A 25,396-nucleotide genomic window follows, 5' to 3' on the forward strand; every position below is an offset into this window, starting at 1 on the left:
GTGAGCAGAGATTGCGCCATTGCACTCCAGCCTGGGTAACAAGAGCGAAACTCCGTCTCAAAAAAAAAAAAAAAAATAAATGATACTTACTCCATCTACAAAGGGATGATGATGTGTGGAAAAATTACGAAGGAAAAGATCATGGCTTCATGGTCTCTTGGCTATGATCAAGTGTAGGAAAAAGTCTACAGAGAGTGACTAGAAATTTGAAAATGGAAGCCATTAAAACTGAAGAAGGGAAATGAGAAAACTATTTTAAAATGATGACAAATTGACAAAACGTTTAAGATTTTTGTCTTTAATGTGGAGAAGTTATGCAAATATCTCAGAAGGCCTCAGGGATTAAATAAAGGTGGTTACATAAATAATTCAAGAATTCATGGTAAACATTTGGAAAACATGTTGAAACTTGTTAATCACAAATTCAAAACAAAAATAATTAGAACGTGCCATTTTCTATCCAACCAGGCTAACAAATGAGGGAAACATGGAAAGGCTAATCAGGCTGGGCTGATAGGGATCTATCTACCAAGGCTCAGGAGACTGGTTAGGGGTTAGGTGCACGGTTAGATGGACCTCAGCTTAAATCCTGGCTGCCAGTAAGTGGCCTTAGGCAAGCTGCTTGACCTCTCTAGGCCTCAGTGCCTCATCCCCAAATGGAGACACCAGGAGCTATTTCTTAGGGCTGTTGGGGTCTGGCAGATAGTAAGTGTAGTTCTTTGTATTACCTGGGAGATCTCAACCATCACAGTTTTCATTAGATATAAGCACAACTGGCCAGGTGCGGTGGCTCACATGTGTAATTTTAGTACTTTGGGAGTCCAAGGCGGGCGGATCACAAGATCAGGAGATGGAAGAACCTCCTGGCTAATAGGGTGAAACTCCTCTCTACTAAAAATACAAAAAATTAGCTGAACATGGTGGTACACACCTGTAGTCCCAGCTACTTGGGAGGCTGAGGCAGGAGAATCACTTGAACCTGGGAGGTGGAGGTTACAGTGAGCAGAGATCACACCACTGCACTCCAGCCTGGGCGACAGAGTAAGACTCCATCTCAAAAAAAAAAAAAAAAAAACCAGCACAACTATTGGAGGGAAATTTTGTAATGCATATCAAGCTATTCAAAAGCCTGTTTTTGGTTGAAGATTTTACTCTTGGGTCTGGTATGGTGGCTCACGCCTGTAATCCTAGCACTTTGGGAGGTTGAGGTGGATGGATCGTTTGAGCCTAGGATGTTGAGACCAGCCTAGGTAACATGGTGAGACCCTGTGTCTATAAAAAAATACACACATACACACACACACACACACACACACACACAAGCTGGACATGCTGGCGTGCTCCTGTAGTCCCAGCTACTTGGGAGGCTGAGGTGGGAGGATTGCTTGAGCCCGGGAGATGGCTTAGTAATTGGGTCCTTTGGTCGTGTTTGGCCGAGATCATGCCATTGCACTCCTGCCTGGGCAACAGAGTGAAACTCTGTCTCTTGAAAAAAAGAAAAATTTAACTGGATGTTCCTGATCCTGAAAAGGCTCTGTTGGCTTCTGCATTGCTTGGATGTGGCCTGGATCACCGTAACGTCCATGTGTTCAGCGCTTCGTAGATGGTCAAGTTTAGCTTTCCCAACAGTCTCCTGAGGCCCATACTCTTATGACCTCTAATTTATTGGTGAGGAAACTGAGGCACATTGGGGTTCAGATTCAGGTTTAACTTGAATTTATCCCACTGTGTTATACCCCAGGTCCCAAACACTGCTTCCACTGAAAGCTTTCCAGGAGACCAAAGAACAGAAAAAATGATTGTGAAAGCTTTCTTTGGCCCGAAGAATAAAAAGCTATAGTGGATTATCAAGAGTTTTATACTGGAGGGCTTGTCTTTACTGGGTGCTAAATAAGGGTAAATTAAGATAAACTTTAGAATGAGGGATTGAGCTGGCTACATGAAGAATTCCTGATTCTGCCATTCAAATGAGTGACTAGAGAGGCCAGAGGAAGCTTTCGCATTACAAAATAGAGACCTTCCTCATTGTGTTATTAAATAGTTCCCCATTTTTTTCTTTTGGGTTAATTTACTTAGAGGATAAATTGACTTCTCTTTTATATAATATTATATAAATGGCCCAGTTGGTTGAAATGAACAACTTTGCTTTGACTTCAGACAAGAACAGTTCACTTTATTTTTCCTACCAAGTGGGCACACATGATTTTAGAATGTGCGTCATCTTTCTGTCATCCTCAGCACATCATCTGGTGAACTGGTGAGCAGTGTAATGAGTGAATCCAGGAGCAGTGCGTCTCTCTGCCCTTCAGATTGAGGCTTGTCTTAAAACTCTCTCCTTACTCCTCTCTGATCTGCCATGGAAATTAGGAGATTCCAAACTCCAAAGTGATAGAAAGTAGCACTTCTCAAACTTTTGAGGATGTGCACCCCACCTCTGGGTCCTGCTAACCTGCACTCTGACTCAGGCGGGTTCTGTATTTCTTTTTTTTTTTTTTTTTTGAGATGGAGTTTTGCTGTTGTTACCCAGACTGGAGTGCAATAGCACGATCTTGACTCACCGCAATCTCTGCCTTCTGGGTTCAAGCAATTCTCCTACCTCAGCCTCCTGAGTAGCTGGGACTACAGGCGTGCACCACCATGCCCAGCTAATTTTTATATTTTTAGTAGAGATGGGGTTTCACCTTGTTGACCAGGATGGTCTTGATCTCTTGACCTTGTGATCCACCCGCCTTGGCCTCCCAAAGTGCTGGGATTATAGGTGTGAGCCACTGCGTCCGGCTGGGTTCTGTATTTCTAACAAGCTGCCTGGCTGTACTCGCAGCTGAGTAACATGGTAGCGGAGAAAGCTTGAACTTTGGAATCACACAAATTGGGTTCATGTCAGTGATTTCATTGAAAAACCATGGACACAGGCAGTTACCTAATTCTTAAGAGGCTTGATTTATTCATCTGTAAAGTGGGGAAAATACCTAGCTCATGAGATTGTCATTATTCTAGGGAAACTACTAAATTCGGTACATGTCACATCTTAGCACTTCATGAATATAAGTTCCTTACAGGATCCTTCTATGCACTAGATATGAGTGGTATTGACTGAATCCTCTTTTGTAGTAGAGACATCTATGCAAAAGGAAATCTGTCTGTGTGCATATGCATGTATACACACACATCTGTGCATACACGAAGTAATGTGTGAGAGACCCCAGAAACCGTAGAGTGTAGGCTTTTGAAAAGCATTACTGGAAGCCACTGTTCACATAAATGTACTTTGTCTCTAATGCCTCTTTCGGGTGCCTTCTTTTTCTTTTTTTAAAATTTTCCTAATTTTTACCAGACTTAGACAAAAAAAGACATGTGGAGCTGAAGATGGATCAAGCATTGCTACTCATCCATAATGAACTTCTCGGGACCAACCTGACTGTCTACTGGAAATCTGAATCCTGTTATCTTGTATGTATCAGTTCACACTCACAGTTCTGTTTGCTTTGGGGCTTGATAGGATCCTTAACACTCATATCTAAAGCCCTTCACAAGTTAATTTCAGCTCTATTGGTAAGGAAACAAAGAAGCTATATAAAGAATCAGAAGAAATACAGTCAAGGGAGGATGCCTAGCAATGCGCAGCTTCCATTTTTATCTTTTCATCTACTTGTCCTTTAAAAAAACCAGTTCTCCGTGATGAACAACACTTATGGACCGTGTTTTATTTCACTCTTCTCTAGTGCATAACCCTCTTCCTTCCTTGCAGAGAAGGAAGGATTGGGACACCAGCTGAAAAGGGTTTTCTCCAGCAGAGTGGGCAGCCAGCAGGGAGGTGCAAGTTGAGGGAGTGACACTTATTCCAGGGCCCTGCCTCCCTGATAATGACAAATGAATTTTCTCTGAAGGTTTTACTCCTGTTCTAGATCTCGTTGCTTTTTAAGGACAAGGCTATTCTTTCATGTAAAATAAAATACTCTACTGTTCAACCATAAATTAGATCCTCTGCAGCAACATGGATGCAGTTGGAAGCCATTATCTTAAGTGAATTCACACAGGAACAGAAAGCCAAATACTGCATGTTCTCACTTCTAAGTGGAGCTAAGCATTGGGTACTCATGGACATAAAAGGTGGAAATAGTAGCTACTGGGGACTGCTTGGGCTGCAGTACCCAACTAGTACTGAAAAACTTGGGTACTGTAGCCTGAGTAGTACCTATAGGGCTGAAAAACTACCTTTTGGGTACTGTGCTCATCACCTGGATGACAGGATCATTCATGCCCCAAACTTTAGCATCATGCAATATACCCATGTAACAAACCTGCATATGTGCCCCTGAATCTAAAATAAAAGTTTAAATTATAAAATATTTTTGCTATTTTATTAGTGTGAGCCACCACACCTGTAATTGCAGCACTTTGGGAGGCTGAGGCGGGTGGATCACCTGAGGTCAGGAGTTTGAGACCAGCCTGACCAACATGGAGAAACTCTGTCTCTACTATAAACACAAAATTAGCCAGGCATAGTGGTGCATACCTGTAATCCCAGCTACTCGGAAGGCTGAGGCAGGAGAATCGCTTGAACTGGGGAGGCGGAGGTTGAGGTGAGCTGAGATTGCGCCACTGCACTCCAGCCTGGGCTGGAAAACGAAAAACAAAAACGAAACTCCATCTCAAAAAAAAAAAACTAAATATTTTTATTGCCAAATTGAGAGCTTCATTATACCTACCATCAGAGGATGAGTTTTAATTTATATTGAGTGATGTTTACTATAAATGGCCTTAAAAAACAAACTTAAAATCTCTGGTATGGACACCAGCTGAAAAGATGATGGTGCAATAGACATACCTTTTCTATTTGAATAAACCTATTGAAATATCTGTAAAGTAATATGAAACGAAAAATTGGATGTGGTGGCTCATGCCTGTTATCCCAGCACTTTGGGAGGACGAGGTGGTTGGATCATTAGGTCAGAAGTTCGAGAGCAGCCTGGCCAATATGGTGAAACCCCTTTTCTACTAAAAGTACAAAAATTAGCTAGGCATGGTGACCTGTGCCTGTAGTCCCAGCTGCTCAGGAGGCTGAAGCAGGAGAACTGCTTGAACCCAGGCGTTGGAGGATACAGTGAGCCGAGATTGTGCCACTGCACTCCAGCCTGGATGACAGAGTGAGACTGTCTCAAAAAAAAAAAAAAAAAGAAAAAAATGAAAAAATCTATTAAGAAAAATTAGCTTAAACAAAGAAAAAAGTATCGGCCTACAAGAAGAACCTAAAGGAATCTTGAAAATAATCAACAATAGCTAAAATTAAAAGGTGAGAGTAATCAGATAATTCAGTGAACAGGCAAAATGTCTTCTAAAAAGACTTAATAAAGCTCTAAGATCTACAGAAAAACAAGTTGAGGGGGGAAAAAGACTGTTGTCAAGGTGTTAGATGTAGGACAAGTAAGACCATCATTAGAATAAAGCAAATAGGATCACTGGTATACAACAATGATGCTGTGGACAAATTAAAGAATTAAAAAACAGGCCGGGTGCAGTGGTTCACGCCTGTAATCCCAGCACTTTAGGATGCCAAGGCTGGTGGATCACCAGGAGGTCTGGAGTTTGAGACCAGCCTGGCCAACGTGGTGAAACCCCATTTCTACTAAAAATACAAAAAATTAGCCAGGCATGGTGGTGGGCACATGTAATCCCAGCTGCTTGGGAGGCTGAGCCAGGAGAATTGCTTGAATGTGGGGACGGGGTGAAGGCGGAGGGTGCAGTGAGGCAAGATTGTGCCATTGCACTCTAGCCTGGGCAACAAGAGCGAAACTCTGTCTCAAAAAAAAAAAAAAAAAAAGGAATTAAAAGGCCATGTTTGGTGGCTCACACCTCCTAGCATTGGGAGGCCAAAGCTGGTGGATCATGAGGTCAGGAGTTCGAGACCAGCCTGGCCAGCATGGTGAAATCCTATCTACACTAAAAATACAAAAATTAGCTGGGTATGGTGTCGTGTGCCTGTAATTCCAACTACTTGGGAGGTTGAGGCAGGAGAAAAGTTTGACCCTGAAAGGAGGAAGTTGCAGTGAGCCGAGATCATGTCACGGCATTCCAGCCTGGGCATCAGAGCAAGACTCTCTCTCAAAGAAATAAAAATAGTTAAAAAACAGAAGAATTAACTATATGAGACTGTTTTAAGAAAAAAATTGCTAATTTATTTAAAAGAGGATGGAGATAATTACACCAGAAAAATTATAAAGAAGTGACACAGGGTTTGTATTTAATCATAGTGGTAGAAAATATCCCATAATTGCAAAAAAGATTATAGCCTGGAAACCGGAAAGACACTTATGACCCTTTAAAGATTAACAGAGATTGATAAAATTATGTCTAGACATAAACTTTTAAATTTTGAACTTCAATGATAATTTTAAAAATTTACGGAGATATAGGTTATAGGAGAGACAAGTATGCACAAATGTGCAAATTATGACTTCATATATTTAGTAAACCAGATAATAAAAATCTGGGGCTGATGGAATGATATCTTTAAGATATTTAAGGTGAAGTTATGCCCAAGAGATCAGTTACTAGCTGAGTTGAAGGAGTTCCTGTTCTCTTTCCCTCTTTATCTCACTGCCTTAAAGTAGAAAGACTTTTTATTTTATTTATTTATTTATTTTGACACAGAGTCTCTCTCTCTTGCCCAAACTGGAGTACAGTGGCGCCATCTCCACTCACTGTAACCTCCACCTCCTGGGTTCAAGTGATTCTCCTGCCTCAGCCTCCCAAGGACTACAGGCACATGCCACTATGCCCAGCTAACTTGTATTTTAAACAGAGACAGGGTTTCACCATATTGTCCAGGCTGGTCTAAATTCGCAACCTCATGTGATCCACCCACCTCGGACTTCCAAAGTGCTGGGATTACAGGCGTGAGCCACCGCTTCTGACTGTAGAAAGACTTACAGATCTGTAAACAGAAAAAATGTGTAGAGCAGATTTCAAGTTTGACATACAACTTCACGGTAGCTTGAAAAAAATACTTATAATGTGTTTAGAGAGCTCTTTTGAAAACAGTTATGAAGAATTGGGGCCGGGCGAGGTGGCTCATGCCTGTAATCCCAGCACTTTGGGAGGCCGAGGCGGGTGGATCATGAGGTTGAGAGATCGAGACCATCCTGGTCAACATGGTGAAATCCCGTCTTTACTAAAAATACAAAAAAAATTAGCTGGGCATGGTGGTGCATGCCTGTAATCCCAGCTACTCAGGAGGCTGAGGCAGGAGAATTGCCTGAACCCAGGAGGCAGAGGTTGTGGTGAGCCGAGATCGTGCCATTGCACTCCAGCCTGGGTAACAAGAGCGAAACTCCGTCTCAAAAAAAGAATTGGATGAAGATTATTAATGTAGTAACTATGAGCAATTAGAATAATTGACTAACATAAGACGTAAGTGACAAAAAGAATATAGAGAAAATTGCATTTCAGAATACTAACCAGTATTTCAAGATCCCTTCTGGGATCTTGAGATGGAGAGAAGACTAGAAATATGGGGAGTGGAAGAGGAACACAGAACGGTTGTGCTTTCATTGCATTGAGAGCATCCAAAGTGGTTATCTGTTACTTTTGACTGTTTATTACTTTCTGTTTTTTTTTTTTGAGACGGAATTTCTCCCTTGTTACCCAGACTGGAGTGCAATGGTGCGCTCTCGGCTCACCGCAACCTCCGCCTCCCCGGTTCAGGCAATTCTCCTGCCTCAGCCTCCTGAGCAGCTGGGATTACAGGCACACGCCACCATGCCCAACTAATTTTTTGTATTTTTAGTAGAGACAGGGTTTCACCATGTTGACCAGGATGGTCTCAATCTCCTGACCTCGTGATCCACTTGCCTTGGCCTCCCAAAGTGCTGGGACTACAGGCGTGAGCCACTGCGCCCGGCCTGTTTATTACTTTCAAACATAAATTACAGTAAATAAGGACATGTAGTTTTTTTTTTTTTCTTGAGACAGAGTTTTGCTCTTGTCATCCAGGTTGGAGTGCAGTGGTGTGATTTTGGCTCACTGCAACCTCTGCCTTCCAAGTTCAAGCGATTCTTCTGCCTCAGCCTCCTGAGTAGCTGGGCTTACAGGTGCCTACCACTATGCCCAGCTAATTTTTGTATTTTTAATACAGATGGGGGGGGTTTCACCATGTTGGCCAGGCTGGTCTCGAACTCCTAACCCTCAGGTGATCTGCCCACCTCAGCCTCCCAAAGTGCTGGGATTACAGGTGTGAGCCACCATGCCTAGCCAACATTTAGGTTTTTTTGTTTGTTTGTTTTTTTGCTAGAGACGGTGTTTCACCGTGTTAGCCAGGATGGTCTCAATCTCCTGACCTTGTGATTGAGATTGGGGCAACAGCCTGGGCAACACTGTAAGACCTCATCTCTTAAAAGAAAAAAAAAAAAGAAACACTATACAATGTGGAAAATACATAAGATACAAAAGATATTGTGAATTATTTAAAATTGCTTTTGGAAAGAGAAGAGCTATATATACATACATTGGTAAATAAAGCATTAAAAACTAAAATGTATTACCATACTTATAAAGAATACAATGAAAACTTAACACTTTTTGGTGAAGTAGATGTTAGAATAAAAGGGGCTGGTTAAGCATTTGCATAAGTAATAAATACTAATACTAAAATATGAACACCCTAAATAAAAAGGCACCAAATTTGGGCCGGGCGTGGTGGCTCATGCCTGTAATCCCAGCACTTTGGGAGGCTGAGGCGGGTGGATCACGAGGTCAAGAGATCGAGACCATTCTGGTCAACATGGTGAAACCCCGTGTCTACTAAAAATACAAAAAATTAGCTGGGCATGGTGGCGCGTGCCTGTAGTCCCAGCTACTCAGGACAGGAGGCTGAGGCAGGAGAATTGCCTGAACCCAGGAGGCAGAGTTTGCGGTGGGCCGAGATCGCGCCATTGCACTCCAGCCTGAGTAAACGAGCGAAACTCCGTCTCAAAAAAAAAAAAAAAAAGCACCAAATTTATGTGGGTCCCCAAAGTAAATAGAAAATAATGGTAGATGCTAATAATACAAAGCAAAGTCATTGTAGAGACAAGTGATAAGATACTCTTTATCAGGGCAAGCATTTGAAGGTTTCGTCATAGAACTGGTGAACTGGCTGAACAATGTCAGGGATTGAGGTGGTTAAGAGCTTGGATTTTGGCTGGGCGCGGTGGTTCATGCCTGTAATCCCAGCACTTTGGAACACTGAGGTCGCGGATCATGAGGTCAGGGCGAGACCAGCCTGGCCAACATGGTGAAACCTTGTCTCTACTAAAAGTACAAAAATTAGTTGGGTGTGCTAGCACGAGCCTGTAATCCCAGCTACTCAGGAGGCTGAGGCAGGAGAATCACTTGAACTCAGGAGGCGGAGGTTGCGGTGAGCCGAGATTGCGCCACTGTACTCCAGCGTTGGATAGATCAAGACTTCATCTCAAAAAAAAAAAAAGCTTGGATTCTGCCATCTGAGTGCCTGGTTTTAATCCCGCCTCTGTCACTTGTGTTACCTTCTCTCTGCTTCTCTTCCCCTGTGAGAGAAGCTGGAAAAATAATGGAACCTGCCCCTGAGCTCCTTGGGAGCGTTTCGTGACTGAGTGTCTTTAGGCTGAGGCAGAGTGAGACGTCTCTATATGTTGGTGTTACTGGGAATAGATGTAAGTAACACGTGTGGCAGAAATTAAATGAAAAAAGTAGATAAATTAAACAATTCCTATATATATTTATTTCACAAAAACACTCATCATATGTTAAGTCAAAAGAGACCGAATAAAAAAGGCAGGGATTGGCCGGGCACGGTGGCTCAGGCCTGTAATCCCAGCACTTTGGGAGGCCGAGGCGGGTGGATCACGAGGTCAAGAGATCGAGACCATCCTGGTCAACATGGTGACACCCCATCTCTACTAAAAATACGAAAAATTGGCTGGGCATGGTGCGTGCCTGTAATCCCAGCTACTCAGGAGGCTGAGGCAGGAGAATTGCCTGAATCCAGGAGGCGGAGGTTGCGGTGAGCCGAGATTGCGCCATTGCACTCCAGCCTGGGTAACAAGAGCGAAACTCGGTCTAAAAAAAAAAAAAAAAAAAAGCAGGGATTATGTATTCCACCTCATGTATTTACCTTTATTTTTATTTTCTTCACAACAAAGAAACAAACTAATATTGTAAGGGTTATAATATAAATATGAGTATTTTGTAGAAAATCTTTAGATACATGGAAATGTTTATAGTAATAACGATGATGGTAATAGAAATTGCAGCTACTGTTTCCTGAGGACGTGTTTAGTGTTTTAGATCTATCTCATTTAACTGTCGAAACACTCCAGTAGAGAGATTCTGTCCAGGAGAGAAGATTTGCTGGTGATACTGAAATTAAGAGAAATAAAGTAACATTTTTCTGGGTTACCTAGCTGTTAAGTTGCAGAGCTACAGTTCACCCCTCCTTCTAGCTTTGCAGGTTGGGCTTTATGTTAATCAGAAAGAAAAGAGGCTGGGCACAGTAGTTCATAGCTGTACTCCCATTGCTTTGGAAGGCCCAGGTGGGCAGATCACTTGAAGGTCAGGAGTTTGAGACCAGCCTGACCAACATGTTGAAACCCTATCTCTACTAAAAAAATTCGCTGGGCATGGTGGTGGGCACTTGTAGGCCCAGTTACTTGGGAGGTTGAGGCAGGAGAATCACTTGAACCTGGACAGTGTAGGTTGTAGTGAGCCGAGATTGTGCCACTGCACTCCAGCCTGGGTGACAGAGTAAGAGTCTGTCTCAAGAAAGATAAGGGGAAATGCAAAGCTGTTCAGTAGGGATCTCAAGGTTTTGGAAAGCAAACAGTGTAGTCATCCACATAAAAAGAAAAAGAAGCAATAAAATTAATAAAACATCAACTAGAAAATGAGAGCAGAATTGAAGTAGGAACAAACTGAGAAATGATTTTTTTATTTTTGAGGCAGGGTTTTGCTGTTGCCCAGGTTGGAGTGCAGTGGTGTGTGATCATGACTTGCTGCAGCCTCAAACTTTTGGGGTCAAAAAATCCTGTTTCAGCCTTCCAAGTAGCTAGGACTATAGGCGCGGACCATGACACCCAACTTTTTAAAAAAAAATTCTTTTATAACAACACCCAGCTGATTTCTAATTTGAAAATATTTTGTGGAGACAGGGTCTTGCTATGTAGCTCACACTGGTTTGGAACTCCTGGCCTCAAGTGATTCTCCTACCTCAGCCTCCCAAAGTGCTAGAATTATAGGCATGAACCACCAATCTGGCTGAAAATGATACATTTTAATGAGAAAAATACAGGTTAAATGGAGAGATAGCCAGTAAGCATTGATATCAAGATTAAACAGGAAAAATGACAGTGCTTCCTAAATTAATTCATATACTCAAAATGATTGCTGTTAATATGTCAATGGAATCCTTTTGATAGTCTGCATAAATAATTTCAAAATTCACTTAAAAAAGTGAATGAATAAGAGGATCAAAAGATGGCCCAAGTTGGTCCAAGTATTGTGGGTTGTTAAGCTGATTTAACATTGTCTCTCCCATAACCATGCTTGACTAGCTTGAAAAAAATAAAGAAAACAAAAAATAATGGCCCAAAAGGCGATTGGGCAATGTGGAGACTTACTGTATTAGATAAGATGTAATATGGGGACATATTCGTTTATGTAGCCAACAAAAAGAGAAATGAAGACTCACAGACCAATGTAAATGTAAGAAGTAGAATCTAATTTGTGCATGAAACTAGCATGTTATAACTAAGACCATGGGGAAAGGTATTTAAAATTACTGTATGCCATGTATCAAATACTCCAAAAGGATTCAAGTTAAAAAATAAACCCACAAATGGGTTCAAGCAATTCTCCTGCTTCAGCCTCTGCAGTAGCTAGGATTACAGGCCCCGCTACCACACCCGGCTAATTTTTTTGTATTTTTAGTAGAGTTGGAATTTCACTGTGTTAGCCAGGATGGTCTTTGTCTCCTGACCTCTTGATCCACCCACTTTGGCCTTACAAAGTGCTGGGATTACAAGCGTGAGCTGCTGCGCCCGGCCTTGAAAAATATTTTAAAAGGGAGAATAAATTTTTAAAAGTTGTATTTTGTTTTAAATTGGCACAATGATTGTACATATTAATGGGGTACTGTATCTTGAACTGAGCTGAGCTCAAGGGATCTACCCACCTTGGCCTCCCAAAGTGTTGGGATTACAGATGTGAGCCACCGTGCCCAGCCAAATAACACATTGGGTAAAGATCAAGTTAGGATAATTAACATTTCTATTGCCAAAACATTTGTCATTTCTTTGGGGTGAGATGGTTCAGAATCATCTCTTCATCTGTTTTGCAACATACATTACATTATTGTTAACTATAGTCAACTACTATGCCATGTATCACCAGAACCGATTCCTCTAAACTGTGACTTTACACCAGTTGACCAACCTCCCCCCGCTCCTGCTTGCTAACCACTATTTACTCTCTACTTCTATGAGGTTACATTTTTAGCATTTACATGTGAGTGAGATCATGTGGTATTTGTCTTTCTGAGTTGGAGTTATTTCATTGGACATAATGTCCATTAGCTCATCCATGTTGCTGTAAATGTGGTAAACATGGGAGTACAAGTATTTGTTTGACAAACTTTCTTTCTTTTGGATCTATACCTGGTAGTGGGATTGTTGGATCATATGGTAGTTCTATTTTAATTTTTAGGAAGATTCCTAATTACAGCACTATTCATAAAAGCCAAGATATGGAATCAGTCAATGAATGGACAAAGAAAACGTGCTATGTATTCACGGTGGAATACTATTCAGCCATAAAAAAGAATAAAATCCTCTCATTTGCAGCAACATGCAACATGGATAAGCCTAATACAGCAAGTATTACAATTTCTGAAGTTCCTCTTATTAGTGATTTTTAGTTTTATTCCATTGTGGTAAAAAAAATATAATTAATATGATTTTGATTCTTAAAATTTGTTCAGACTTGTTTGCCCCTTTAGGTCTATTAATAATTGCTTTACATATTCAGTTGTTCCAATGTTGTGTGCTATTTATTTATAACTGTTACATCTTTCTGCTGTATTGATCATTTTATATGGCCTTTTATATAATGGCCTTCTTTTTCTCTTTTTACAGTTTTTGGCTTAAAGACTATGTATTTTGTATTAGTACAGTTACATTTTTTGTTTCCATTTGCATAGAATACCTTTTTCCACCCCTTTTCTTTGAGTCTGTGTATTCTTACAATTGAAAGGAGTCTCTTGTGGGCAGCATATGGTTGGATCTTGTTTTAATCCATTCAACCACTCTATGTCAGCAGAATACATTTTTGAATTAATGAAACAATAGAAGAAATAACAAGCCAGATTATTATGGCTGTATAAAAAGTTTAAAACTTATAATTAAAAGCACAATTTAACAGAATGAAAAAGAAAGCACTAGAATGGAGAAATATTTGAGAGTTAAAAGTTTAATATAATAGTATATGAGGACATATTTTTTGTTTATTATTTTTTTTTTGAGGACATATTTCTAAGATTATGTAAAGGGGAACTTGGTATGTAAACAGTAGTTCACACCATAGGAAACAAAATAACAAAACTGATGAATTATTTAATTATGATTATTTAAAAATATAATCTTAATTCTGGGCCGTGCACGGTGGCTCAAGCCTGTAATCCCAGCACTTTGGGAGGCCAAGACGGGTGGATCACGAGGTCAAGAGATTGAGACCATCCTAGTCAACATGGTGAAACCCCGTCTCTACTAAAAATACAAAAAATTAGCTGGGCATGGTGGCGCGTGCCTGTAATCCCAGCTACTCAGGAGGCTGAGGTAGCAGAACTGCTTGAACCCAGAAGGCGGAGGTTGCGGTGAGCTGAGATTGCACCATTGCACTCCAGCCTGGGTAACAAGAGCGAAACTCTGTCTCAAAAAAAAAAAAAAATCTTAATTCTGTGATATAAATACCTAGTAACTGAACAAAAAAATGAGTTTAAAATCCTGTTACTGGTGAGAAATACATATATTGCTTTAATTTTACTTATTTAATAATATTTGGTTATTTGTGACAGGAGCTATTAAAATGACTATTTTTTTATCCAGTAATCTTACCTGTAAAAATTTGCCTTAGAGCAGAATATGAAATACCGCATATTCTAACTCATAGGCGGGTGATGAAAAATGAGAACACATGGACACAGGGAGAGGAGTACTACACACTGGGGTCTGTTGGGGGGAATAGGGGAGGGACAGCGGCGGCGGGGAGTTGGGTAGGGATAGCTGGGGAGAAATGCCAAATGTGGGTGAAGGGGAGGAAGGCAGCAGAACACACTGCCATGTGTGTACCTATGCAACTATCTTGCATGTTCTGCACATGTACCCCAAAACCTAAAATGCAATAAAAAAAAAAGTGAGTAAATGAGAAAAAAAAAAAAAATTTACCTTAGAGAAAGAATTGAAAAGAATAAGAACCTTGCCCAGGCATGGTGCCTCATGCCCGTAATCCCAGCACTTTGGAAGGCTGAGGTAGTGCATTGCCTGAATTCAGGAGTTTGAGACCAGCCTGGGCAACATGGCAAAACCCGTCTCTACCAAAAAAATACAAAAAAATTAGCTCGGTATAGTGATGTGTGCCTATGGTCCCAGCTAATTGGAAAGCTGAGGTGAGAGAATTGCTTGAGGCTGGGAGGTGAAATTTGCAGTGAGCTGAGATCATGCCACTGTACTCCAACATGGGTGACAGAATGAGATCCCATCTCAAAAACTAAAAATGAAGAAGAACCTCATGTATAGGTCTTTTAAAACATAATTTATATAGCAAAAACAATAAATAGATTAAAAAAGCTTTGAAACCAGCCTAAATACTCAAAGTATTTGATGGACTGTAATACAAATATTAAGTTACAAATATGCAAATTAGACAAAATCATGGAAACTTACTTGTTAATATTAAATAAAACAACAGAACACAAGATTAATGTATGCACTACTTATTTATTTGTGAAGTTTACCTATGAAGATTGTACAATTCCATAGTGACACAGTCATTTTTTTTTTTGTGATGGAGTCTTGCTCTGTCACCAGGCTAGAGTGCAGTGGAATGATCTTGCCTCACTGCAACCTCTGACTCCTTGGTTCAAACGATTCTCCTGCTCAGCCTCCTGAGTAGCTGGTATTACAGACGTGTGCCATCACACCAAGCTAATTGTTGTATTTTTTAGTAGAGACAGGATTTCACCATGTTGGCCAGGATGGTCTCGATCTCCTGACCTCAGGTAATCTGCCCACTTTGGCCTCCCAAAGTGCTGGGATTACAGGCCTGAGCCACTGTGCCTGTCCCAGTTATTGTTTTAATATACAATAATAGGTAAATTTAAAATTACTGAAATTTAGAGGTTTTTTTATACATATGAAGGAAAAATCATGTCAGGATCTCCAGTTGGACATTTATGTCCTCCAACAATCAACAGATGTTTGAAAACCCCTGGCGGTTGACCTATTGTGCTTTTATTTACAGTGCTTGTTTCAGGTTCTGGTAAACATTCCCCAGAGTCCAAAAGCGGGGAAGCCTAGCATTGCAGCCACCCCTGTCAGCACCCAGCACGGATCCATTCTACAGCTGAACAACACCTTGGAAGACAAAGAAGTTTGTAGGTTTGTGTCTGCTATGATATGATCTAAGTGAAGTCTGCATTTTCTCTTTTTCTATTTTGGTTTTAGCTTTTTTTCTCTTTTTTTTGAGACAGAATCTCACTCTGTTGCCCAGGCTGGAGTGCAGTGGCATGCTCTCAGTTCACTGCAACCTCTGCCTCCTAGGTTCAAGCAATTCTCCTGCCTCAGCCTCCCGAGTAGCTGGGTCTACAGGTGCGTGCCACCATACCCAGTTAATTTTTTGTATTTTTAGTGGAGTCAGGGTTTCACCATGTTAGCCAGGATGGTTTTGATCTCCTGACTTCATGATTTACCTGCCTCAGCCTCCCAAAGTGCTGAGATAACAGGCATGAGCCACCATGCCCGACCAGCTTTTTTTCTCCTTTAAATATTTTTATCTTTTCTGGTCTATACCCAGGAACATGTACTATTCTGCCTTCATGACATTAGCAAAATCCAACTTTTTATTTCCTAATCTAACCATTTGTCTTAATTTTACCTAATGTTTTTAGGTTGGAATACAAATTTGGAGAATTTGGAAACTATTCTCTCTTGGTAAAGTACATCCATAATGGAGTTAGAGAAATTGCCTGTGACCTGGCTGTGAACGAGGATCCAGTTGACAGTAACCTTCGTACGTATATGTTCTCTGTTGATTTTCACATTTGCATTTTCAGAGGTTTCAGTTTTTGAGTACTGTTTGTAAAGCAGAGCAGTCTGTAACACTTTTTGTAATTGAAGACCTAAATCTTAGATCATTGATGAGCACCCCACCAACAAAAAAATTCACATAAATTGTAGGGTTAGGGTTAGGTTATTTATCCTACAATTTATAATATGGTACAATTTATAAATATGGTATATTTATAATATGTTTATTATTTGAATATAATAATAAAATTATGTGACATTAAAAAATTATATATTGGCCTGGCATGGTGGCTCATGCTTGTAATCCCAGCATTTTGGGAGGCCAAGGCAGGCAGATCACTTGAGTTCACAAGTTTGAGATGAGCCTGGGTGACATGGTGAAAGCCTGTCTCTACGAAAAATACAAAAATTACCCAGGCCTGGTGGTGTATGCCTGTAGTCCCAGCTAGTCGGGAGGCTGAGGTGGGAAGATGGCTTGAACCTGGGAGGCAGAAGTTGCACTGAGCCAAGATTGTACCACTGAACTCCAGCCTGGGTGATAGAACCAGACCTTGTCTCAGAAAAATGTTATATGATATATCAATATATTCTCATAGTTTTTAGTTTAATTATGAAGGATTAATAAGCCAAAAAAGTTAATGCAGTGGAAAGAAACTAGAAATAGGGTAAGTGGCTGTCAAATATCTCTCCTTGTTTTAGGAGGAAGGGTATTGTATTTCCTGTATGTCTTCCGCTGACAGTCCCAGGTCCTCTTAGATAAAAGGGGGATCATTCATTGTCCAATAACCCCAAGGAAGAAAATCTGCCATTCTGAGTCTCCCATTAGGTAACTGTGTGTGCTGCCTTTCAAAAGGCAGTAACCAACCCCTGCGGCATGAGCAAGTACTGTTCACAGGGAAGCTATTAAAGACTGTGAGGTTATATCAAAAGAACCACAGGAGCCAGTATGAAAGGGCCAATGGAGGAGGACAATTTAAGCATTAAGAAAAATAGTATATGTAATTAAAGAAAAATAAGGAATGTGTAAAAACCATGAGGTCATATGAAACTAAAATGAGCAAGGCCTGCCTTCCCAAACAAAAACACAAACAATGCTTTGTCTTTGTAGGTCACCAGGGCACCTGATGTTAACTAGGGTGATCTAAAGTTGTTAGTTGAAAGGAGAGATTTAAGCATTTATTTTGTCCGTTTTAACTGTAATTCAGGGTAACCAAATAGTCCCTGTCGAGGGAAAATTCTGTGGAGAAGAATTTCAGGTAATAAATACAGCAGAAGGGCAGGATATGTTGCAACCCCTAATGAAGTAAGTGATACAGGGATATACCTTATGAGTAGAAGAAACCATGAGGTCAAGGGGAATATTTACCAGCTGAACTCATCCACCAGTCATGGGTCAACCACAGCAGGTGCACTTTCAGTGTTAGCTAGGAAGTTATTGTTAATTTCATATGACATTGTGGTTATATAACAAAATATCCATTTCAAAGATACTTTTAGTTTTGAAATAGTTTTAGAGTTGTAGAAGTGTTGCCAAAAGAGTTCCCAAATATCCTTCACCTAGCTTCCCCTAAACCCTAAACTGTAAAATCATAGTATAGTTACCCCACATAAAATTACCAAAACCAGGAACTTAACATTGTTCTTAACATTGAACTTGCATTGATACAGTACTGATCTACAGGGTTACTTAAATTTCTCTAAATGTCCCTTTTAGTATTCTTCTGCAGTGCTGGCTTTGATGTAGCATCCCACTCTGCATTTAGCTGTCAGATCTCCTTCGTCTCCTCCAGTCTAGGACACTTCCTCAGTCTTTCTTTGTCTTTTATGACCTTGACGGTTTGAAGGGTAATGTCTGGTTATTTTGTTGATGGTCCTTGATTTGGATTTGTTGTTTGGTGTTTTCTCATGAACAGGTGGAGGTTTTACGTTTTGTAGTAGAATACAACAGAAGCAAGGCTGGGTCCTTCTCAGTGCCTTGTGTCAGGCTGTCTTTATAAGGGCTTTAGAGTCACATCCTGAAGTATATAAGAATGAAATAACATGATATGTTGGATTCTTAAAGAAATAGTTTAGCCAGAAAAAGGAAGATGTGGGGTGGGTAGGTAGTTACAGATGAAGCAACAGGGACAATATCTCGATAATTCTAGGATCCGGGTATTGGGTTATATACGGGTTGATGATACCATTCTCCATGCTTTTGTTTATGTTTGATATTTTTTATAATGACAGTTGTGACTCCCTTCAGGATGAGCATTCTCAATTATTTGTAGGAAATTCAGCATGAGAATTTAGGCTTCCCCTCTCTGGTTTTCATTTATAGATGAAATGTAATGACGTGATGTCTTTGATGTTTGTGATGACATCTTTGAGGTGTGTTTTCTTTTCTTTTTCTAGCTGTGAGCATTGCATTCCTTATTGGTCTCGCTCTCATCATTGTGATATCCTTTCTGAGGCTCTTGTTGAGGTAAGATGTGCGGGGAGGACACCGCTGGGAAGGCAGAGTATAGGAACAACACATCAGAACAGGCAGCTGTGACCCTCAAGAGATCATCATTCTTTGATGATATGAACATTTCTGTGTCCCCCATGTCCATCCAGTGATAGGCTTCAGGGTCTTAGGTAGACTAAGACGTGGTCTCTGACTTACGGGAAGTGATAACAAAGGTTCTTGTGGATTTTTGCCTTCCATCCTCCCACGTGGCTGATTAGGAAGAAAGTGCTTGAGAAATCATTATTTCTTAAAGCATCCTAGTTTTCAGCGACCGGAAGTGGCTTGTGACAATTTTAGGAGGAGGTTGCTGTGTTGGATACCCCACCCATCTCTGGCCCTGAGCCCTGAGGTTGCACCTTGGCAGCTCACCTTGGCAGAGTTGGCAGCTGCCCAACCTCTGCCAACACAGGCATCTGGTGGCACAGATGGGTGCCTGGTGACTGTTCCTCAAGACCTCAGCATGGACTCCCTGTCCCTTGGTTAGTTTGTTAGCCAACATGGAGAAGGGACTGGTTCTGCTCTGTATGGTGAACAGGTGATTCTGGTAAGACTGAATTAGTGGACTAGAAAAGGAAAGTAAAATAGATCCAGGACCAGTTTAATCAACTTTCAAAGGATAAGAAGAATAGAGTTAAAAACTCTATTCTTATAAAAAGAATTCTAAACTTAAAAAGAATAAGAGTGAATTTTCTCATGCTTATCTTGTTGGGGTCTCAAGAAGGACCACAAGGTTTTATTGGTGAGTGATATCCAAATTGGAAGAATGGAAACCTAACCCCTAAGTTGGCTAGCGGGAAAAACCCTGAAGCTTTGGGGAATTTCTGCACTGTGATGCTCTAGCTTTGTACATCTTAAAAATAGTTTAATTCCATGTATGAGGACTTTGACTGCGTATAGGGTAAAAGAACCACTTGTTGCCTAGAAGCAATTTGTAACCTAACTGTTATTTAGAAATAGAGGAAGATTCTAGCAGGGGAGTTTCATTTCTTTGAGTTAAGGTATTATCTTACCAATCTTTTGATAAAATGCAAATGTTATTTCAGTATATCAGGATGCTTTTCACATGAATGGATCTATTATGGATTTTTTATTTTTTGAGACAGAGTCTCACTCTTGTCACCCAGGCTGGAGTGCAGTGGTGCCATTATGGCTCACTGCAGCCTCAACTTCCTAGGCTCAGGTGATTCTCCCACCTTACACTCGTAAATAGCTGGGACTACAGGCATGCATCACCATGCCCAGCTACCTTTTTTTTTTTTTCATATTTAGTGGAGATGGAGTCTTGCTATGTTGCCCAGCTTGTCTTGAAATCCTGGACTCAAGTGTTCCATCTGCCTTGGCCTCCCAGAGTACAGGGATTACAGGCATGAGTCACTGTAACTGGTCATATTTCATGACTTTTTAAAGTAATTGATAGCTAGATCAGGTATGGTGGCTCATAGCCATAATCTCAGCACTTTGAGAGGCTATGGCAGGCAGATCACTTGAGGTCAGTAGTTTGAGAAAAGCCTGGTCAACATGATGAAAGCCTGCCTCTACTAAAAATTCAAAAAGTAGCTAGGCGTGATGGCAGGTGCTGTAGTCCCAGCTACCCGGCAGGCTGAGGCACAAAAATTGCTTGAACCTGGGAGATAGAGGTTGCATGATCTGAGATCACACCACTGCACTCCAGCCAGGAAGTCTCAAAAAAAAAAAGAAAAAGTAACTGATAGCTGAGATCAAGCATTTTCAAAGGGAAGAAATTCTACCTTGCCCCATGTGGAACTGAAACTACTCTTTGCACATGATTCTGCCCTTCCAGCCTGTGGGCACAATGCTGTTCTTGGCAAAGCAAGAGTCCCTTATTCCTCACCTACTTGCTTTCCAACATACCCAGGGAGGTTCAGATGACTGTGAGCCAAAAACAACCAGAAAAAGTTGGGAGAATAAAGATTCTGTCTCCTTTCCACTTGAGCAATAGGCATGAACAAGAAAATTAAGTATATTTGTTTTATTTTAAAAAATCTTAACTTCTCCTTTTCATTCTTCCTTAGATGTGTCTATTTTAACATTTTGCATGTGATGGTGATGTTATCCATGCTGAATAAACTAGAAATGAGAGTTGAATTGTGAGGGAAAAGGAGAAATTGCAAATGTATGCCTTGGGCTTATGGATCATGTTTGGATACTGAATTGAACCACCAAACTGTAAAAAAATGTTATGAAACGGGGAAACTGAACTGGCTATGTGACAATTTTAAGGAATATCTGCTGTCATTTAAAAATGTGACCAGGGCATTGTGATTATGTTTAGAAATAAAAATAGTCCATATCTATTAGAGATACATACTAAAGTGTTTATGCATTAAATGATATGATGTCTAGGATTTTCTACAAAACATTCCAAGTCAGGAATGAGGGACAGTGGGTGAGAGGACTGATGAAGTAAGATTGGCTTCAACTTTTGTTGAAGCTGGATGATGGAGGTCCATTATTCAGGCAGACCCTGTGCTACTGTCCTTTGCTTTATTGCACTTAACGGATATTACATGTTTTACAAATTGAAGGTTTGTGGCAATCCTACATCCAGCAATTCTTTTTTTTTTTTTTTTTTTTTTTTCTGAGACATGGTCTCATTCTGTCTCCCAAGTTGGAGGGCAGTGGTGCCATCACAGCTCACTGCAGCCTTGACCTCCCACACTGCAGTCTTTTGATTTAAAGTGAGAGACATGCGGCCAGGCGCGGTGGCTCATGCCTGTAATTTCAGCACTTTGGGAGGCTGAGGCAGCTGGATCTCTTGAGCTCAGGAGTTCAAGACCAGCCTGGCCAACATGGTGAAACCCCATCTCTACTAAATATAGAAAAATTAGCTGGGTATGGTGGTGCACACCTGTAGTCCCAGGTACTCGGGAGGCTGAGGCACGAGAATCGCTTGAACCCAGGAAGTGGAGTTTTGCAGTGAGCCAAGATGAGGCCACTGCACTACAGCCTGGGCGACAAAGTGAGACTTCATCTCAAAAATAAAAGATAAAGTGAGAAACATGCAACTCTTCCTTTTACTCAAATACTTAGAAGCCATTGTAGGGTAATTAATTGGCATAATTTCAATGTTGTCGTATCTGAAATAATAGAGAGGCCCAAAAAGAGGGAGATGGGGGAACAGTCAGAACATACTCAACACTTACTGACCTTATTGACCTCCCAGGCACAAGCAATCCTCCCATGTCAGCCTGTCCGGTAGCTGGGACTAGAGACATGTGCCACCATGATAATTTTCTTTTTTAAGTAGAGATGGGGGTCACACTGTGTTGCCCAGGCTTGCATCGAGTAATTGTGTTGGCACCATTTTTCCAACAGCACGTGTTCATTTCTTGTCTTTGCATTACATTTTGGTAATTCTTTAAATATTTCAAACTTTTTCATTAATATTGTATCTTTTATGGTGATTTGTGATCAATGATCTTTGATGTTGCTACTGTAATTGCTTTTGGAATGCCATCAAGCCCACCTATGTAAGATGGTGAACCTAATCGGTAAGCGTTGAGTGTGTTCTGACTGCCCCACGCACTGTTTCCCCATCTCTCTCACTCTCTTGGGCTTCTCTATTCTTTCAGATACAACAATATTGAAATTAGGCCAATTGATTACCCTACAGTGGCTTCTAAGTGAGTAAAAGGAAGAGTTGCATGTCTCTCACTTTAAACCAAAAGCTAGAAATGATTAAGCTTAGCAAGGAAGGCCTATTGGGAGCCATGATAGGCCAAAAGCTAGGCCTCCTCTGCCAAACAGTCAAGTTGTGAAAGTTCTCGAAAAAATTAAATGTGCTACTCCAGGAAACACACAAATGATAAGAAAGTGAAACAGGCCAGGCTCAGTGGCTCACACCTGTAATCACAACACTTTGGGAGGCTGAGGCCAATTGATTGCTTGAGGTCAGGAGTTCAAGACCAGCCTGGCCAACATGGCAAAACCCCATCTCTACTAAAAATACAAAATTATCTGGTCATGGTGGTACATGCCTGTAGTCCCAGCTACTCGGGAGGCAGAGGCAGGAGAATCACTTGAACCTGGGAATCGGAGGTTGCAGTGAGCTGAGATTGCTCCATTGCACTCCAGCCTAGGAAAAGGAGCTAGACTCTGTCTCAAATAAAAGGGAAACAACCTTACTGCTGATGCAGAGAAGCTTTGGGTAGTCTGGATAGAGGATCAAACCATTCCCTTACGCCAAAGCATAATCCAGAGCAAGGCCCTAGCTCTCTTCAGTTCTGTGAAGACTGAAAGGTGAGGAATCTGCAGAAGAAAGGTTGGAAGCTGGCAGAGGATGGTTCTGGAGGTTTAAGGAAAGAAGCCATCTCCATAACCTAAAAATGCAAGGTGAAGCGGCAAGTGCTGATGGAGAAACTGCAGCAAGTTCTCCAGAAGATCCAGTTAAGATCATTGATGACCATGGCTACACTAACAACACAGTTTTAGTACAGATGAAACAGCCTTCTAATGGAAGAAGATGCCATATAGGACTTTTTCTTTTTTTTGAGACAGAGTCTTGCTGTGTCACCAGGCGCCAGGCTGGAGTGAAGTGGTGCAATCTCTGCTCACTGCAACCTCTGCCTCCTGGGTTCAAGCAATTCTACTGCCTCAGCCTCCCGAGTAGCTGGGACTACAGGCGTGTGCCATCACGCCCAGCTAATTTTTGTATTTTTTTAGGTAGAGACGGAGTTTCACCATGTTGGCCAGGGTGGTCTCAATCTCTTGACCTTGTGATCTGCCTGCCTCGGCCTCCCAAAATGCTGGGATTATAGGTGTGAGCCACTGCGCCTGGCCCATCTAGGACTTTGATAGCCAGGAAGGAGAATTCAAAGCTTCACAGGACAGGCTGACTTTCCTGTTAGGAGTTAATGCAACTGGTGACTTCAAGTTGAAGCCAATGTTCATTTTTCATTCTAGAAGTCTTAGAACCCTTGAGAGTTATGCTAAATTTCCTCTGCCTGTGCTCAACAAACAGAACAATGAAGCCTGATGACAGCACATCTGTTACAACATCTCTTACTATTTTAAGCCCACTGTCGTGATGTACTGCTCAGAAAAAAAGATTTCTTTCAAAATATTATTGATCATTAACAATGCACCAAGTCACCCAAGAGCTCTGATGGAGATGTACAAGCAGATGAATGTTGTTTTTATGCCTGCTAACACAATATCCATTCTGCAGTCCATGGATTAAGGAGTAATTTTGATTTTCAAGTCTTATGATTTAAAAAAATACATCTTATGAAGCTGTATAGCTGCCATGATTCCTCCAATGAATCTGGGCAAAGTCCATTGAAAACCTTTGGAAAGGCTTCATCACTGTAGAAGCCATTAAGAAATTTGCGGTTCATGGGAGGAAGTAAAGATACCAACATTAACAGGAGTTTGGAGGAAGTTGATTCTAGCCCTCAAGGATGACTCAGGGGTTTAAGACTTCAGTGGAGGAAATAACTGCTGCTGTGGTGGAAATAGCAAGAAAACTAGAAGTGAAGGCTGAAGATGTGACTGAACTGCTAACAGGACTTGATCAGATGAGGAGCTGCTCCTTACAGATGAGCATAGAAAGTGGTTTCGTAAGATGGAATCTACTCCTCGTAGTGACCTTGTGAACATTGTTGAGATAACAAAGGATTTAGAATATCACATAAACTTATTTGATAGAGTAGAGGCAGAGTTTGAGAGGATTGACTCTAATTTTGAAAGAAGGTCTAACTGTGGGTAAAATGCTGTCAAACAGCACAGCATACTACAGAGAAATCTGTGAAAGGAGAAGTCAGTGTGGTAAACTGTATTGTCTTGATTTCAGAAATTGCCACAGCCCTCTCAACATTCAGTGGCCACCACCCTGATCCCTCAGCAGCCATCAAATGGAGGCCAGATCCTCCACCAGCAAAAAGATGAGGACTTGCTGAAGGCTTAAATAATCATTAACTTTTTATTAGCAATACATTTTTAAATTAAAGTATGTAAACTGTCTTTTTGTACATAATGCTGTAGCACACAATAGACTATAGTATAGTGTAATATATAACTTTCATTATATATTACTGGGTCACAAAAAATTTGTGTGAGTCACTGTATTGTGATATTGTGATACTGGCCTTATTGTGATGATCAGGGACCAAGCCTGCAGTATCTTGAGGTATGCCTGTACTAGTTCCTCTGCTTCTGTATTTGCTTGCAACTGTTCATGACCGAAAAATAAAAGGGAAAAAAATCATATGCCAGGGTAGGATATACTTTTCAAAAGGCTTTTTCCCAGGTAGAAATCTCATTTTCAAGAAAAACCAGTTAATATATTTATCTTTTGTTAGTCATGTAAATCAATTTAATGTCATCTGGATTTCTTTTTGAATTAAAGCAACCATATAAAAAAAAGAACCCAGTACATTAACTATTTGAATCACCCCAAAGTTGCTTTCAAGTTTTCCCAGTGTGCACATGTGCATTTTTAATTTATTTGTAATATTTGTAGTTGAATGTAGATGTTAGGATTTCGCTTTTTGTATTTAATTGTTTATCTTTTTTGAGACAGAGTCTCACTTTGTTGCCCAGGCTGGAGTCCAGTGGTGCGATCTTGGCTGACTGC

The 25,396-nt window shown here is 40.9% G+C and overlaps 1 protein-coding gene across 5 annotated transcripts in view; it reads left to right on the plus strand.

Moving 5' to 3' along the window:
• HGSNAT (heparan-alpha-glucosaminide N-acetyltransferase) overlaps positions 1-25,396 on the plus strand; it is a 73,593-nt gene that overhangs the window by 23,428 nt on the left and 24,769 nt on the right. For 3 of the 5 annotated variants that reach the window (XM_078347658.1, XM_078347657.1, XM_035270458.3), the window contains exons 2-6: positions 3,335-3,450; positions 15,526-15,662; positions 16,172-16,293; positions 18,705-18,774; positions 22,395-22,445. In XM_078347658.1, coding sequence (XP_078203784.1) covers positions 3,367-3,450; positions 15,526-15,662; positions 16,172-16,293; positions 18,705-18,774; positions 22,395-22,445 — 464 coding nt within the window. In that variant the 5' untranslated portion in view covers positions 3,335-3,366. The remainder of the gene's footprint in view (positions 1-3,334; positions 3,451-15,525; positions 15,663-16,171; positions 16,294-18,704; positions 18,775-22,394; positions 22,446-25,396) is intronic. The other 2 variants (XM_078347659.1, XM_035270459.3) reach the window with 1 other exon arrangement.

The sequence above is a fragment of the Callithrix jacchus genome, chromosome 13 (genome assembly GCF_049354715.1).
Source record: "Callithrix jacchus isolate 240 chromosome 13, calJac240_pri, whole genome shotgun sequence".
In the NCBI taxonomy this organism is placed as follows: Eukaryota; Metazoa; Chordata; class Mammalia; order Primates; family Cebidae; genus Callithrix; species Callithrix jacchus.